The sequence below is a fragment of the Chlamydotis macqueenii genome, chromosome 17, assembly GCF_036417535.1.
Source record: "Chlamydotis macqueenii isolate bChlMac1 chromosome 17, bChlMac1.mat, whole genome shotgun sequence".
NCBI lineage: Eukaryota > Metazoa > Chordata > Aves > Otidiformes > Otididae > Chlamydotis > Chlamydotis macqueenii.
This window is the reverse complement of record NC_141572.1, coordinates 4,209,509-4,226,729: the sequence shown is the minus strand read 5'-3', so window position 1 is coordinate 4,226,729 and position 17,221 is coordinate 4,209,509. Positions and strand designations below refer to the sequence as shown.

At 55.2% G+C, this 17,221-nt stretch overlaps 1 protein-coding gene across 9 annotated transcripts in view; it reads left to right on the top strand.

Annotated features, from left to right (window-relative positions):
* Positions 1-17,221, top strand: part of NCOR2 (nuclear receptor corepressor 2) — a 239,535-nt gene that overhangs the window by 116,264 nt on the left and 106,050 nt on the right. For all 9 annotated transcript variants that reach the window (XM_086761836.1, XM_086761831.1, XM_086761837.1 and 6 more), the window contains exons 6-7: positions 3,457-3,570; positions 15,393-15,449. In XM_086761836.1, the coding sequence (XP_086617962.1) occupies positions 3,457-3,570; positions 15,393-15,449 (171 nt within the window). The remainder of the gene's footprint in view (positions 1-3,456; positions 3,571-15,392; positions 15,450-17,221) is intronic.

Here is a 17,221-nt window from a genome sequence, read left to right as displayed (position 1 = left end):
ATCAGCCGTTCCCCGCTCATTCATGTGCCATATGCGCTTAAATCTCTCGCTGAGTCCTCTCTCCTCCTCTTCCTGACAGGGAAGGATAATCCTTATGCATTTATTCCTGGCAGCGCTACCGGGGATCTGAAGGAGAAATAAACTGCTGGTCTGTTCTCCGCAGCGATGCCTGAGCCTCCCTGGGCTCTGAGCTCGGCGAGGGCTCTGCGGGAGTACAACACTCCCACCTGGTGATGGAGGTGGAGCTGCCTGGGTGGAAGAGCTCCACGGTTTGCCCTTTCCATCTTTCTCCTGGCTGTTTCCTCTGTTCTCCTCCTGGCTCTTTGGAAGTGGTTTTCGGAGATGCCCTGTGGTGAAGCGTCGTGGTACCCAGGTGGTGGCTGCCCAACGCAAGGCAGTGTGGCAGCTGAGCGTGTGTGATGACCTTGGCGTTGTCAGGCAGGTCTCTTCAGCGTGGCGGCTGGTACGTGCGGGGATGGGGTCTTCATGAAATGTCACCCACCTTCCCGCCAGCGCTGCGGGCTCCCGTGGCCCCGCTGCAGCGTGTGGTGTGGCCAAAGGGACTCGTACCCGAGAGGGCACCTCCTTCACTTGGAAGTGGGTTGGTCTGTGGATGCGGTAGGAGCCAGGGATGTGGCTGACGATGGCATCTTGCATCCCTTCAGCCCTGCTGCGCTGCCTTTCGTTCGGGAGAGGAGGGGGCTTTCAGGCAGCCGCTGCTGGGAGCAGGAAGGGCAGAGAGTGTGGAGCCGTCACGACGCATCTCTCATCCCGCTTCTCTCCCGGTAAAGGTCGCCGGCCCAGCCTAGCTTTTGTGGCAGACCTTTAAGAAATCCTTTTCGTCCGTGTCTGGGAACCCTGACCTATTTTGCTTTGCCGTTTCCCCCAGCTCCCAGGGAAGCTGTCAGGGACTGAGCCTGCTGTGGTCAGGTGTGCTGCCTGCAGACCCTGCGCGCGTCCTCACCGCTAGCGTCCGGCGCTTTAATAACCAAACAGCGTTACGCCATGGAGAGTGGAGTTTAATTCTCTGCTGTATTTCAACTATAATTAGATTTGTGTTTTTCTTTTAACGAGCTGCTTTTAATGAGCCTCTACTTACTGGCAAGCTTTCATTTCCTGGTACACCGACACATCTTCTTGTCTGAAGTCGCTTACAACACACCCGACCGCTTTGCGGAATTTTTGTGGATTTCCAGAACAACGGAGCCAAGTTTCTGACTTTTTTTTTTTTTTTTTTTACCCAAATATTTTCCCCAAGAGAAGTTGAGGATTTAACTGATCCCTTTTGTGGCTCTTTCTTTGGAGGTTTTGGAGTTTATCACCTGAGAGCCAGGGTGTGTGGTGGGGTGCCTTGGCTGATGTGAGGACACCGAGCAAGAGCGGGCAGGTGCCTGGAAGTGCTGCTGCTTGATTTAAGGAGTGTGAGTTTTCTCAGCCAAGCCGGTAGACCTGTCTGGGTGCGTAAGTGTTTTCTTGGACTGCATCCTCCAGCCCTAGTGTTGCTGAAGGTGTTGTCAACAGGAGCAGAGATACCTGAAGGAGGAATAGGTGCCCACCACCTTTTTGGACCACCAGACACTGCTGTCCTTGGGAGAACGGTGGTGCGCTTTCCTCCGGTGCAAGCCAATTGCTCTCAATCCCAGCTGCATTTCATTCCTAGTAGGAGACTTGCCGGATTTTCCCCGTGCTTCAAGAGGGGATGCTTTAGCTGCAGGAAAAAAATTACAAAGATTTGGAGATTCAGAGCCGAGCAGTGAAAAAATCATAGGCGCTTTTTGACAACTGCTCCCTCTCTTGTGCCTGTGCTGCCCCACAGCTGCCGTGAGCGGCGTGAGCTCTCCCTCCTTACAGGGAGCCGGAGGCCCCAGGAGGAGCCCGGAGGAATCTGTTATTTCCGCTTTCGGCTGAGCAGTTCCTGAAAATAACTGGAGGAGCTCAGATGTCTCCTCCTGCCTGGCACCCCTCGAGAGCCAGAGGTGCAGGTTGTACATGAGACATCCCTGCTGATGGTGACAATGTTTGAAAGTGGTTTCTTAAATTGTTTACTTTATAATTAATGTTTGCCATGTCCTGAGCGACTTGCAGATGGGTAGGAACACGTTCAAAGATCAGTGATCTCTAAAAGTGTGTACGTGGACGTGCTCCCTTCTGCTTTCCGTCTCCTGTGCCAGCTTTGGGGCTGGGTGCATTTCACTGCGTGTGTGATGGGGATGTGGTGGACGTGCTCGTGGAGCAGCGCTTGGGCTCCTGGATGTTTCTGCTGTGAGTAGGAGTGAAGCTTGGGATGCGACGCAGACCTTGGGCTGTGCATGTCCCAGCACAGGCAGACACATGGCGCAGGAGGGGACAGTGTGCTGTGTTTTTGCACACAGCTGCTGCACTTCAAAACCTGGATACCATGAAACGTGGAGCTGGGCCAATCCAGTAAAGACAGTAGGAAAGCAGAAGAGCCAACAAAGCTTCTCGGCGCTGTTGTCTCTGAGGGCAGGATGGCTGTCCATCCCTGCTGGGCTTTTTCTAGTTGGAGCCTGGACTTGGTGGTTTCTGCTCAGGATAGCTTGTCTTGGGTGAAGGGAGAAGAGGAATGAGTCTCAAAGCCACCTTCCCAGGAGAGCACGAGCGCTGGAGAGTGGCTCATGCTGTGCTGGTCCCCTCAGCCACTCTTCGTGGTGTGTCCACGCTGCCGGCATTCACAGCCTGAGTGCTTGGCCGCTCTGTGAAAGCTCACCAAAGGGTATTTTGGTGCCCCACATCTGAGCACCGTGCTCTCCTCTGCAGGGAATCCTGTAGCTCTTGCTTGCCCTCTTGAGTGCTTTGCATCGCTCGCCTTGGCCAAGAGAGCTGCCACATGTCCTGTTGGGCTGATTCTCCCAGAGACGTCAGCTTTCATGGTGCTGTTGTCTCCTCTGCTGTACTTACTGGCTCATCTGGCTCCATGGTGCAGGGGCAGCTGGTGCATAAGTCATTTTGTTGTGAACAGTCATCCCGGTGCGTCTCCTCCAACCACAGCGTCACCAGATAAAGCCGGAGGTGGAGAGCAGCCTTGCTGCTCACCCCTTGCTCCTCTACCACTCCCTGTAACGCAGAGGCAGGGAGCCAGGCTGGAGCTGCAATTCTCTGTAAGGATTTCCAGTAAAATCATTATTTCTAGCCTCAAGCCCTCTCCAGGAGGCTTGTTCAAGGCAGGTCCTCATCCTCCATGCCTAAAAAGTACCTGACCCACCAGCGCAGGGCTGGGTGTCTGGGGCAGGACAGCGCTGCGCTTGCGTGGTGGGGTGTCACGCAGCTCTCCTCCCTCTCCCTGTCCCTCCGTGGCCTGAGCCTGCCCACATCTTGCAGGAAGCCTTCTGCTATGGCAGTTTCTGTCTCGGTCACGGCACCACAGTCTTGTGTGGCTGGGGACGGCTGCGTTTCTCACTGTGACTCACGCTCCTCCTCCCCCCTCTCCTTCCACAGCAACAGTTGGAGGAAGAAGCAGCCAAACCACCAGAGCCTGAGAAACCCATCTCTCCCCCTCCTATCGAGTCCAAGCATCGCAGCTTGGTGCAGATCATCTACGACGAGAACAGGGTGAGTCTGGAAATGGTGGAAGCACAAACGTTGCGATTGTGCCGTGTCATCCTGGCCGGGGATGAGGAGGTTGGTAAGGGGTAGGCGGAGGGATTCCCCTGGGCAAGACCCCTGGGGTGGAGGCTGTGGGAGGTGGATGAATGAAGCCCTGTTGGGGACAATGGTGACAGGTCTGAGCCGTGAGGAGCTCGTTCTGCTGTATGGATTGAGCATAAACATCTTCTGAAGAAACTGCCCAGGGGGGTTTCCTGCGATCAGCCTTAGATTTGAAGTGTTCAGGAGATGCTTCAGAGCTCTGTCTGTTAAATGGCTTGTTTCATCCTCTTCCTCCTGGAGTGAACCTGGTAAAAGCTGCCTCAAAGAATGGATTTTGGTGTGGTAGGGTGGCCTGCCTGGATGGAGGGGGACATCTGTGATGCTCCAGTACTGGCAGGCCAGCTACGAGCTCTTCTGGCTGCCCCTGAGCCCCCCAGGCTGGAGCAGAAAGGACCTGGATGCAGCCATGGCTGGATCTGTGGGTATTTGAGGCTGTCAGTAGCGTTAGCAAAGGTCAGACCGGCGTCCCTGGCTCTGGATCTCTGCCTTGACCGCTCATTTGTTGCGCTCAGCCCTTGTCTGTGGTAGCAGCCTGAGGAGACACGAGTTTTGCTGCGTGCTTCGGAGTGATGCTAGGAAATTGGGCCCTTTGGTGGATAATCAAGCATATTCATTTTCATTTAGGTGTTGGATAAAAAGGATGATTTTGCATAAAGGAAAACTACCAGTCGCTAATTATTTTGAATTGCAAGGCCTGCGTTTTCACTAGGAACTGCAGAAATCCAGGTGCCTGGCTCCTAAAAAGAAAAAAAAAAAAACCAAACCCAACAGCGCATACTCTGTGCTCCCAGGCAGTGCCATTTTCCTGGTTTTCCTTTTTCCATCTGCTTCTCTCCCTGAGCAACAGTAAACCCAGTGCTGGCCTGGTCTGTTGTGCAGGCGGGTGAGGGCTGAGGTCGATGCGTTTGAAGCATTCGCAAGCTCCAGCGAATGGTGGTGGCTTTAGAGACACTGGGGGCAGGCGCCGAGTGTTCCCCAAAGCCGTTCTCTTTGTGCCTCTCAGGAGCTTGTGCCTCCTGTGCAAGGGGTTGGGTCCAAAAAAAGGAGATCTCAAACATTTACATTACACTGAGGGTTGTAGAGCGCTGGAACAGGTTGCCCAGGGAGGTGGTGGATGCCCCATCTCTGGAAATGTTCAAGGCCAGGTTGGATGAGGCTCTGAGCAACCTGATCTGGTTGGAGATGTCCCTGCTCCTTGCAGGGGGGTTGGACTGGATGGGCTTTGAAGGTCCCTTCCAACCCTAACCATTCTGTGATTCTTGAGCTGCTCCTGTTTGGGCACTCCTCTGTACCTGGACCACGTTATGAGAGGAAGAAATGGCTGATGGTGCAGGAAGGAAAGGTAGTCTTCAGCCATTGCATCTGCAACGGCCTGCGTCGTAGCAGTCCCCATTAGCTGGACCTGGCTCAGGCCTGTGTGTCCTCTCTGTCACCTCTTGTCTCTGCCCATGCCAGCAGCAGGGTCACCTTTTCCCTCCCGTCTCCCCGGGTGTCCTGTCTCCTCCTCCACAGCAGACACGATCGGCTCTTGAAGCCTCTGCCGCAGCTCAGGGCAGGCCGTCAGGGCTGCTGCACTGTCCCAGGAGCTTTGGTAAGAGCGCAGAGAGCAAGTGTGGAGTTCTGCGTTGCTCCTTGAAAGTGCACGGCCGTTGTACCTGGGATGCTGTCGCGGACAGAGCTGGTGGCATCCCTTTGTCAGCGTGCCCGACTTGATTCCAGGTTACGCTGATCCTCGAAGCAAAGCACTCTTGGCAGCAGCCTGGCTATTAATGTCCGTGATAGGATGTTCTTGTTCCAGGTGGGTGCTCAGCAAGCGAAGGTCACATCTGACACCAAATGTCAGCGTAATTTCAAATGTGGATCTGTGTTTGTGTCTGCATGATCCGTGGGACGGGTAAATGGCGATCCTTCCCCTGTTCTTGTAAAGTCCCCGTGCGAGTAGGGTGTAAGCAAGCCTGTCTGTGGGTAGGAGACTCAAACCGAAGAACCCTTCCCTTTTCCTTGGTAGAAACCATAGCAGGCTGGAGGGAAGTTCCTCCTTTGAAGAAGACGTGGTCTGTTAATGGGCAATGGAGAGTTGACAGAGCCTTGCTGGCTGGTTGTGATGGCCAGAGGCCGTGTGGTGAAAGGATCCTTTTAACTCCCGTCTCACGGAGATGCCGAGCTGCAAGCTGCGAGGGGAAGGGTGTGCTGAGCCTTGCTGCCAACATTGCCTTTGGTGTGGCTCCAGTAACAAAGGTGGGATTCGGGATGCAATTGTCCTTCTCAAGGGCATCCCTGGACTCAGCTTTCGGCCTCTCACCTCCATTGAAAACGTTTGGGATGCCATCCTGTGATAACTGCTCTTCCCCTTGAGCCAGGAGGAGGAAAACTGGAAGAGGAAAGGACGTGGGAGCAGCGACAGTTAGGACCGTGGGTGGAAAAGAGCGGCTGGTGATCAGAGGCCGGGTTGCTCTGGGTGGGTTTGGTGGCAGCAGACCCTCTGGGCAAACCCAGCCGCATCCGTAAGATGTGGGGAGAGCCCTGGGTGTGTGGGAAAAGCGGCTGTAACGGCTGCGGCGGGGCTCTGGCCTGCGGGGCAGCGCGCGAGGGGAGGAAAAGCCTGATTTACTCGCATCGCTCGGCTTGTGGCTGGCTGGAGGGAGGCAAGGCAGGGTAAGAAATGGAAATGAGAAGAGGATATTCAGCCCTCGGGAAGAGGCAGGAGACCAAAGCACCCCAGAAGAGCTGGCAAAGCCCGAAATGATCTTTAAAGAGCAATACTGTGGAAGGGGGAGAAAGCCAGCGCTTGTGCCGACGCCGGAGCAGGTGGGAGGCAGCGAGCTTTGTGGAGGGGCTGTCGCCTGGCTCTGCTTTAATTTTTCATGAACCGTGGGTCTGTGCTTTGCTGAGCGGGCGAGTGCCGCCGTGCCCGTTCCCACCGCTCCTGCCAGGCTGGGCCGGAGTTGCACACTGCGTGCAGTTAGACACCAAACAAAGGAGAGACCCAAAACCGTCCATGGGAGAGAGGAGGTTACGTGAGGACAGAGCAGCTAGAAACGCCGGAAAATCGAGTTAGCCAGCCGTTCTGTGACCTACTTTCCTTTTGGCGATAGCCTGGCTTTGCAGGGGTGAATGGTTTCTAATTTTAGCTTATGGTTCATCAGGGATGCCTATAGATTTTCCTCGCCACCGCACTGGGTATGGAGGCATTGGGATGCAGGTCAGTGCTGGCCTGTGTCAGATTTTCTCAGAATTCAAGTTTTCTGATGGTAAACACTCCTCACGCTGCTTTTCCCTCTTGTGACCTATTTAACACGTATGATTTGAAAAGTTCCTTGGGCATCAGGATAATCGTGGAAAACGTGACCTGTAATCCCCTCCTGCTACACTCTGCTGGACAAGTAATTGATTTCCAGAAAAAAAGAAAATTGACTGTTCAAATTCTACTGGGGAAGAATGGAGAGAAGCTGCTCTTGACTGCGGCGAAATCCTGTACTGCAAAGCTGTGGTTGTGTTTGGGAAGGTTGGAGACTTGGTTTCTGGAGAAGCAGTTGATATTCTACTGGTGGTCACGGAGATCCAGCTGCCTCCTGCCCTGGGTACGTGCTGACCGGAGCCACTTTCTCTTCTCTCCAAAGAAAAGCTGTGAAACTGCACCTGAAAAGGTACCTTTTGGGGAATATTTGCAGTATAACACAGAAATACACACGTGCATGTCTCCAAGGAAGGATTTCAACTGTGAGTGCAAACTGTACGATTTCTGACAGGATGTGTGAGAATGGAAGGTAATATTTTTGGTACCATCCATGGGCTAAACTGAGAGCCAACGGTGGGCAGCGTTTTCAGAAGCATCTGAGTCCTTTTCAAAAGTGCTTGTAGTCCTTGAAGGGACAGAGTGATGTTTGAAAGCAGCGATGGGTGCTAAAACAGCCGAGATGGTTCAGAAAGTGCAGTGGGAGCTCAGAGGAGCATTTTGGCTGCAGGGGTGCGGGATGGGGTGCGTTTGCCGGTCCCACCTCCGGGAGCCGGGTGCCGGCAGGGTGGTGCAGAGCTGCTTGGAGAAATCGGGCTGTGACGAGCATCTTGGTTGCTGCTAGAGGCTGACAGCGATGCAGGCCTTGGGGATCTCCGAAATTAAGCTGTGTGAGTGACCCTGGGTGGGGCAGCGGATCCCTGCCGGGTCTGGCACCCCCAAGGTGGAAGCTGTGTGGCACAGCCTACTTGTGGGCTTTAATTTGCCCCTCTGGGATCCGTTCTTGTATTGAGAGAATTTAGCCGCCTTCACCTCAAATCCCCATAACCAGGACAGATCCTCCGTGCATGTTTGCAGCTGTGGCTTTATTCCGCTGGGATGTTCACGGGATTCCTTGCGTCTGTCTTCCCCTGAATTTGATTGAGCACACCTGGGCTTGAAGATGGTTTTGTGCTTTAAGTGGAAATTTCCAGGTCCCTTGCTAAGCGCAGGGAGGAGGGCAGCGTTGCCATTGCTCCCAGTTGCTTCTCTGTGCCTTTTCCGGGACGTTGGGCTGGCTGAGCTCTCCCAGTGTGTCCTGGAGGATGCACCGCGGCCGCCCTGGCCACGTCAGCAACCCACTGGCGTGTGACTTTGGGTGAATTCTCCTCCAAGTCACCTGCGTGCCCAAAGTGTCCATCAGCTGCGCGGACATGCTCATGCCTTCTCCGATGGCGGGGAGCCTGTGTGTACCCATCGCCGGATCCGGGTGGTTGAAGGCTCCGTGCAGACCTGCCGTACATTGGAGCAAGGATTCCTGCTCGGAGGCCAGCGGATGAAGAACAGCCTCCATCCTTGTGTCAGACCTGTCCCTGCAAACAAGCACACGTCAGCTTTCCTCTGAAACATTGAGCTCGTTCATCAGAGAGGGAGAGGTTGCGTCAGGACACGATGCGACTTCGCCCTCCACCACTGTGCCAGGGAGGGGACGCCACGTGCTGCGACCCACCACAGCGTGACGAGGACCGGGACGGGTCCCCCCGCATCGCCCCTGCGCGCTGCGGGCACCGACGGCCTGCGGCCGTGCGTGCCCATCCCTGCTCCGCTGTCAGCCCTCCGAAAAACTGGGTTTGATGCAGTGCAGGCAGTGGAAGCCGGCAGCGGCGTCTGCCTCGCTCTTGGGACTGAGCTGGTGGAAATCAATAAGATTAAATTTTAATTCGTTTTCTGTCTCGGTGCTTGTTCCTTCAAAAGGGCACAGCTATTTATCTGTAAATTCAGCATTATGCTGGAAAATTGGAATTCAAAGGATTGTTTTGAACTTTTTCCATCCCCTGCTGCTGTTGTGTCTGTGTGTTCCCAGCTATCCGCTTACCCTCCTCAAAACCCTCCATAAGGCATTCACGCCCCATCCGTAAATCAGAGAATAAATAAATGAACACTTTTAGCATTGCAAGGTATCATCTAGCCGTTAACTGCGCGAAGGCACCGCGCGTGACTCAGATCCCACGGGGTTTATGTCTGTATAACTCTGATTTTCTATGAACTCCTGATTTACATTAGAAAGGGAAGAATCAGCCCTGCATCGTCAGCACGGAGCGGGCGCAGGAAAGAAAACCTTATCAATGAAACTGCTTTCCAGCATTAAATCTGCAGGTTTGGTTTTGTTTTGTTGTTTTTTTTTTTTTTTTAAAGTTGTAGTTTATGTGGTAGGGTGGGGGCATTTTGTATTTGGCTGCTGAAAGGGTCTTGTTCCTTTTGCTTTTGTTTCTCATAACTTTTGTTGTGAGGTTGCTGCATCTTCGCTCAGTGATGCAAAATGGGCTTTGGAATTGTCCGGAGGAAAACTGGAAAGGCCAGAGGTCAGATGCTATGAACGCTTCTGTGTGATAGCAAGTTTTCCAAAAAGATAAAATTGAAACGTTTAGCCTGGAGTCACTGAGAATCCTTTTGTGTTTTTCTCTGATTTTAAGGAATTTTTATTGTTGTTGTTGTCTTTTTTTAAAATAGTCTTGATGTCTGTTTTTAATGTCTGCTTCAGGATCTGAAGTTCCCAGTAGGTGCATTGACTGAGAAGCTTTGTCTGTTACTAACTCAGACCAGATAATGCCGTGCCCCGTGTTTTCAGGTCCTGGGAGTGAGGATGAGGAATGCAGAGAACCCAAATCTGTCGGAGGGAGGAAGGCTGACCCTGTGGCACAGCTCAGGCTCCTTGGGTTGAGTGACTGGAGCTTTCCCGTAACGGCTCCAGTGCTGAGACTTTGATTTCTGAAAGCCTGCTGTGCAATGCCAGTGTTTGCAGCAGTTCTGCAAAATGGTCAATAATGGTTTGCAGTGGTAAAGCCTCGTTAGCACCTTGCTTTAGAATTAATGTGTTTAATTGGCCGCATAACCTTGCAGACAGCAGAACGTGATGTGAGGTCTGTGTGCGAGTGGAAACCCAGCTACAACAAGGGATTCACTCCTCGGCTGTGGGTGGAGGACGAATGTTCTGGTTTTGTTTAGTGAGGGGGGGCCTAGGGTGGTAGACAGAAACTGGCCAGCGATGACTAGCCAGAGCTGGAGACCGGCGAGCAACCAAAGTCACTCAGCTGGTCGCGCTCCACACAGGATAGGCAGGAGCTGGTATTTACACACGGCTTCAGCGTGACCCGTTTCCTCAGTTTTCTTACTATTTGTGATCAGTCATTCGTCACCACTGCTGCGTGCATCTGCCGGCCCAAGCTTCGGGGATGGGGCTCTGTGCGGTGGGGAGAAGATGGCTCCAGCCAAGCGCAGGCAGGTGGGGGACAGCACAGGGCACTCGCATCCCGTGGGCACCTCTGGAGAGCGTCAGCCCCTGGGCAGGGAGAGAGCAGCCTGCGTACCGCCGAGGCTGACTGATTTGGGGTTCGTGGAGAGCCCGGAAGGCAGCAAGCATCCTTGGCCTTCTGTGGTCGGAAGCACCAGTGGTGGCCATCCCTGCCAGCTGTGAGAGCTGGGGAAGGAAGAGCGTTGCTTTCCCTTCCCACGGCACCGGGGTTCATCCCACCTGCTTTGTGGGGAGAGCAGTGAATGGCTGGGATGGTTTGGCTCTTGGAGAGAGCATGCTGAGGTTTAAAGGGAAAAAAATCAGTGCTCGTGGCCGTAGGAATGAAAACGTTCCCTGTGAAAGCAGCACTGCCAGCCCAGGGTTTGGTCCTGGCAGATCTGGGCACAGACACAGTGCCTTTAAACCCCCCCCAGGCTGTTTGCTTTTCTGCTTTGTGTAGCAAGGTGTCTTGCCTGAGGGTTTCCAGGATTTCCGCTGACTTCAGCCATGCTTTTCCCAAATTTCATTTTAAGCAAAGCCCAACTCCAGCCTACCTCTTTGCCATGCCGCTCCTGCAGCTCCACCTGCCCCTGGGCCACTGTTCTGCCGGGACAGGAATTTTTCCCAGGGCTGCTCCATGCACGGCTCTCCTGCCTCTCGAAGGGCTTTGCTTATCTCCACGTGGGACATGCCTGCTCCCAAAGAGAAACCCTTCCGTTCCCCGGCGCTGCTGCCCGGGGACTGCTATAAATAACCCCGGGAGCACGGTTCAGCTGCGGCGGCTCTGCGCTGCGTGGAGCGATGGCTGGAGCCGGGCCAAGAAAATGCCTCCTCCTAATTTCAGATCCACTTTCTCAGAATAACCCTTGTGTTTCCTTCTCTTCTATTTTTAAACTTCGCTTTAAGAGGAGCCCACGCGAAATCCCAGAGTCTCCCTCCTCTGGTTCCTCTGCCTCGTGGGGTCGGCTCGTCATCCCCGCGGGAGCTCGCAGGGCCGGGAAGTTGCTCTCCTACCCGTTTCCCCCTCCTGAGCCTATTTTAAGTTTCTTCAAAGGAAAAACAAAGAGGCTGGAGTTTGCTTTGGAAGCTAAACGCTTTTTAGGCGAGAATGGAGATTTTTTCGTAGTCTGCAGGGAGGTTTTTGTTCTTGGCAGAGATATCTTTAGCTCCAGGCCTGTCGGAGGAGCGTGAGATGGGGTAAGAACGTGACGTCCCCAGGCATGGTTGGCTTGCCTGTGCCCCCACGCGTGGGGAGGGAGGGTTCTGGCTGGCTGCATCCCCAGGCAGGAGCGTGTCCCCTGTGTCTGTCCCTCGGAATGAGCCTCAGCGTGGTGGGAACCTTCTGCTGGGTGTAATACGTCCGTCCCAGTCCTGCCGCCAGCCCTCGCTTCCGTCTGCGCCGCCTTTCAGACAGCTCGTTACGGCTCTGCTGCCATCTGATAAATGCAGCAAGGAGCCGCAGCGATTACAGTGGGTGTCAAGCGTTAATTGGGCAGCTTTCAAGATACAGGCATTTCTTTGTGTACGTACGAAGATATGACGTGCTCAGAATAGCTTCCCCTCCTGATCTTTCGTTCTGGAGACGCGTGTATTATAGCTGGTTAATGCAAGACAAATTATGTCATTCTTCTTGATTCGCCACATGTCCTGCCGATGGTGATTTGCCTCTGGGTTGTCTCATTAAGTTGTCTAAACATGGCAAACGCAGCAGCTGAACGTACTCAGCTTTTTCTCCCCGTTAATCGCATTGTACACGCGAGCCTGCAGCATCATGGATTCCTGGCTGTGCCGTCCGCTGCTGCCGGGGCATCTGTCACCAGCGCTGGTGCCCGGGAGAATGGGCCTTTGGTGGGACTGGCTGCCTGGAGCTGGGGCTGCAGTCTTCTACCCAATTATGCTGCCTGCAATTAATTGGTTTGCTGATTTTTGTCCTGGCTACGCATCACAAAAGATTTGGGTAAGGTGATGCTTCTTTGCTCACTGTCAAATCACCATTTTAGCACCAGACGCAGAGTATTTAGCAACAGTTCTAATGATCCCCCACTGAAAAATCTTACCCCTTGGTTTTAATTGATTAAGACTTCTGAATGCCATGGTGCTGATGTTCTCCAAGGTCAGCAGATTGTATAGCTCGTGGAAACGAAAATACTGAGTTCTGGCTGGGAGTCCTCCGTCATGCCATGAGTGTTTCCAAGGGATGAGTCCCCGGGCAGGCCTGGCTTGTTCCTGTCAATGGAGTCGGCTGTGCAGCAGGGGAGATGCTTGATGCTTCACGGGGAGCTGGACTGAGCTGTGCAGCTCCTGGGTTTCTCACCTGGGCTGGTTTGCTGGCGTTGGATTCCCCCATCATCAGCTGGATCATCCTTGAGGATGGCAGGGCTGGGTGCTGTGCAGCTGGGGCTCTCCGTCTTCGTGAGCCTGGTGGGAAATCCCTTTCCGGGGAAGAGGCATGCACGCTGTGGCAGATGTGGTGTTTTATGAGCAGGGTTGGTATGTGTCTGTTATCGTTCAGGCTGCGTATTACACCCCGTTGCTCTAACGCTTTGTCAGCGCTGCAGTTTGCAGATAGGTCCTGGTGCCAGAGATCACTTTGCTTCCCCTGTGGGTCAGGTGGGGACAGTCCCTTCCTTCCCCTGTGTGGCAAGAAACCACAGAGGACGCGTAGCGTGGTACCTTGACAAAAAGCTGGTTTTCCGTGGAGGTTTGCTGGCCCTGCGGTCGCCTGCAGCTGTCGCCTCCTGAGCCTAAATCAGCAGCGGTCTGGCGTAGGAGAAGGGTTGGAGCAGTTTATTGCAGCGCAGAAAATGTAATTGCCACATGTAGACACATGGCTCCTTTCCCTGGAACCCGAGCCCTGAGTGAGGGCAGGCGCTTCCTTCTGTCGCAGCTGTTTCCCAGCATTTCCCGGACTTTGTTCCAGGAGGCTCTCACTCTCCAAAGACCCATCTCCATCGCTGGGATCACTGCATTTTCCCTGTGGTCCCTTGCTGCCGGTCCGGCACTGGACAGGAGCATGGCATGCACCGAGCAGCACACTGGTAACGTGGGAGCCAGGCACTGGGTGACTGCCACGCCTGCGCATCCCCCAGGACTGCCGAAAGCGCTGGGGACACCACCCTGCCCGTGGTGGCCCTGGGATGGAGCAGGGACTTGCTGGGACGGGCTCCAGCTGCGTTTCAGGCTCTGCTACGGCATCGCTAGCTGTTCTGCTTCTGTCTGTGCGTGGGGCCTTGCCTGTGAGGTACATGCAGTGATCACGACATCTGTGAACCCCGATGTCCACTGCACAGGAGTGCTGCGGGTGAACAGGCAGGGATGTGTTAGTGGCGGGGCTGCTGCGTGCATTGTCCCAACGTGTGGGGACGGCATTGGAGCAGGCACGCTTCGTGGTTACGTCTCCTGGCATCCTTGAAGTCACTTCTAAATTGCGGGGAAAAAAAAAAAAAAGCCTTGTGTTCTCCTGAGCATGTAGTAAATAGAAGAGCTGGAGAAGCGTCCTGGCCGCCGTGTTGCGGTGAGGCACCTGGCGTGGGTTTCGCAGCCGGGCCAGGGCTGTTTTGCCGAGGCCCTGAGCTCGGCTGCGGGCAGGGTGACTCATGCAGCTGCTCCCAGGCCAAGTCTGCAAAAGTGCGTGCTGGCAGATCAGACTGCGTGGGTGTGCAAAGCCGCGGAGAGGAGCTTGCACACCTACCAGCTGCGTCGACACTCCTGAGGACTGGCTGGCGGCAGGGGGGTAGGTGAAGCTTTTGGAAACCCACTGAGGGGGGCGGACGCGGGGGTAAGCTGGCAACGTGATGTGCCAGCTTTTGGTGGGGCATCCCCTGCACTGAGACCTTGGGAAAAACTCATCCTGCTGTGAGCCGGCGTGAAGGTGAGAGGTGCTGGGTGCTGGAGAGCAGCGTGCGCCAGACCCCTGGAGCCGAAATCCCTTCCCTGCCCCGGGGTGGGGGTCTGCACCCGGGGTTTGCCAAAGCCCCACTGCCTCTGCCCTCCCCAGCCCTGGGACTCAGCTCCCACCTTGCAGCCCCAGCAGGTTAAAATGTTGAATGTGCTTCAAAAAAGGGTTTCCTGGCCTCCCTGTCCACCCCCTTCCTGTTAAAAACCTGGGGAAGCTCAGCTCTGCCCACTGCTTCTTCACCCCCATTTAGGCAGCTGTGGATTTTCTCTCCCCGCTCCCCCAAAATAGCTAAAACTGCCTATTTTGCTGAAAAATGACTCCAAAAATCCGTCTCCTCACCCCCCTCGCTGCCGGGTGTTCGGCTTTATTGTCCCAGCCGCGTAGCTTGTCGGCAGCGTGCAGCGATCTGGATTTATCGAACTGTCTGTAACCCCCGCGGAAAAGCCCGGCTTTGCGAGGAAGTGCTGTTTACTGAAAATGTCATCTTTTATTTAGACTCCTCCTGCAACCATCCCATGTCTGTCTTTTTTCAAGCCTGTTTAATTAGCAAGCACTGCGCAGCCCCGACACGTGTTCCTGAGTGGTTTTTTTTCTCTAATAAGCGCGAGGTAGCTTGGCCCGGGGCGGGGAGGGGGCAGAGAAGGGCTGCTCCGCGCCCGAGAGGGGAGGGAAGCGAGGGCGAGACAGGAGCCAAGGGCAGCTCGCATCTAACGATCACATGCTCGCGAAGCGATGAATCCTAGAAAGGGCATTTCTCTGCGCGCGCTGGCTCGCCTGCCCTCCTCCTCCTCGCACGGCGGCTGTGCGGAGGTAACGGGTGCGATCCCCCCCCCCCCCCCCGCCTGGCACCCGGAGGGGTCGGGGATTTGGATCACTTCCCGATGGCATTAAAGTCCTGATAAACGGAGTGCTGGGGCTTTCCAGGTCCTGAGGCCGAGCCGAACCTTTCCAGCTGCTTTCAGGCAAGGATGGGATTTGTGGCAGCTCTGGGGGGGGTTTGGGAAGAGGGTTTTGGCACAGCAAGGGGAGCTGGAGCTCTGGCTGCAACTGTAACCCATGGCAGAAATAACTTTTCTTCTCCTTCTCCCCTTTTCTCCCTGCAGAAGAAGGCAGAGGCTGCCCACAGGATCCTGGAAGGACTGGGTCCCCAGGTGGAATTGGTGAGTGTTACCTCTCGCTGTGGGGAGCGGGAGCCGGGCCAGGTTTGGAGAGGTACCCTGCGCGTGTGCCGAAGCCATCAGAAGGAAGCGTGCTGCTGGCAGGGGACCAAGACAGGAAGCGGAGTGACTGAGATGGGTACTGAAACACAGGCAGACACACACACACAGAGCCCTCCTCAGAAAGCTTAACCCTTTGGCTCCTTCCTCATGCAGCGGAGCTGGGTGCCGGAAGGGGCTCCAGCCTCCTGGTGCTGGGGAGAGGGATGGGTGCTGGGACCGCTGTCCTCCCACCCGCTCTGCTGCAGAGGATGTGCACCCATCCTATTTCTCCTTCGTGCACAGGGAAGCTGAGAAAACCAACTTTCAATAAACTGTCAATTTTGGGCTTCCCCCCCTCATCCAAAATGCAGTTGCAAGCCAAGCGATTGATTGCTGGAGGGGTGGCTGAAAACAACTCCTGAGGAGCTGGATCCTGGAGAAGGGTGCTGGGAGAAGGTGTGTCTGCAGCGATGCTGCTGGAACGATCGGAGGGGCTGGATGCGGTCTGACGGAGCAGCTCGTGCTCTGCGCCATGGTGGAGGGTGGGTGTGGGCAGCTCGCAGTCCTCAGCAGCTGTGATTCGGCCTTGCCTCGTGGAGGTGGTACTCGTCACTGTCTTCCCCGGGTGCGTAAGGGAGAGGTCACAAGGGATTTAGCGCTCGCTGCTACATGTCGAAGCCTGCTTCCTTGTTTGGGGAGGCAGCGCTCGTTATTTTTCCTTTGAGTCACCAGGGTCAAACCCTTTGCTCTCTTTCTGCTCTAAAGTTTGGCAGTGCCTGGGGTTGGTCCTCCCTCATCCAAAACATGTTGCATTTCCTTCCTTCCTCCACTCCCCTGTGTTGGTTTTTTTTGTGTTTTTTCTCCTTTTTTTCCTTTGTTGATGCTTTCCCCTTGGGTGCTGACACTGCACAGCAGGGAGCTACAGCCCAGTGCAAGCTTTCCCGCTGTCTCCCTGCCTTCTCCTCACAGGGCAGGGAAAGCTCTACTGAGCAAACCCTGCAAAGCCCCGGTTAGGCTCGGTGTGCCACGCGCAGGCTGTCTCATCCGTCTGCTTCCTACGGCCCAGCCTTCACGCCGCGTCGGGCAGAACGGCGCCCGGGACCTGCCAACGGCCTCCGAGAGATGAGATGAATAGTCAGGTCGTCTTCTGAACTGGAAAAGAAGCAGCTCTAGGAAGGGAGAGCAGCTCTGCCCGGCATGCACACCTGCTCTGCTGTGTCACACCGGGAGCTGCTGCAGCCCGGAGGTGTCTTCCAGGGGAGGTTGAGGCAGCCCGGTGCTGATTCTGTGCCAAACCTCTGCAAGGAGCAGTGGTGGCTGCCACCCCAGTGCAGGGGCTTGGATTGCTGTCTGCTCAGGCTGCTGACGTCTTGCTTTTGGTTATTCAGAGAGCTCGGGTTATTGCATTTGCAGCAGCGATGGTGATGGATACGCGTCAGCTCAGCAGCCGGGCGGCTTGCCAGGGGCTGGTGGTGCGAGGCAAGAGGTCACGATGGAAATCGGTCACGGCGGAGAGGGGTGACCGTGGCGTTGGCAAACAGCGGCCGCGAGCAGGGTGAGGTGGTACGAGGGCCTGGGTGCTGCTGGCAGCACGGAGCCGGGGGCTGCATCCTTGGCTCGTGCTGGCGTTAACGGGCCGAGGGGCCATGGTGGGGCTCTGCCTTCTGTCCTGCTGGCTGCAGGTTGCTCCAAGGGGTTTGTGTTTGAGCGAAGAAAGAAGTCTTAGTGCCGGA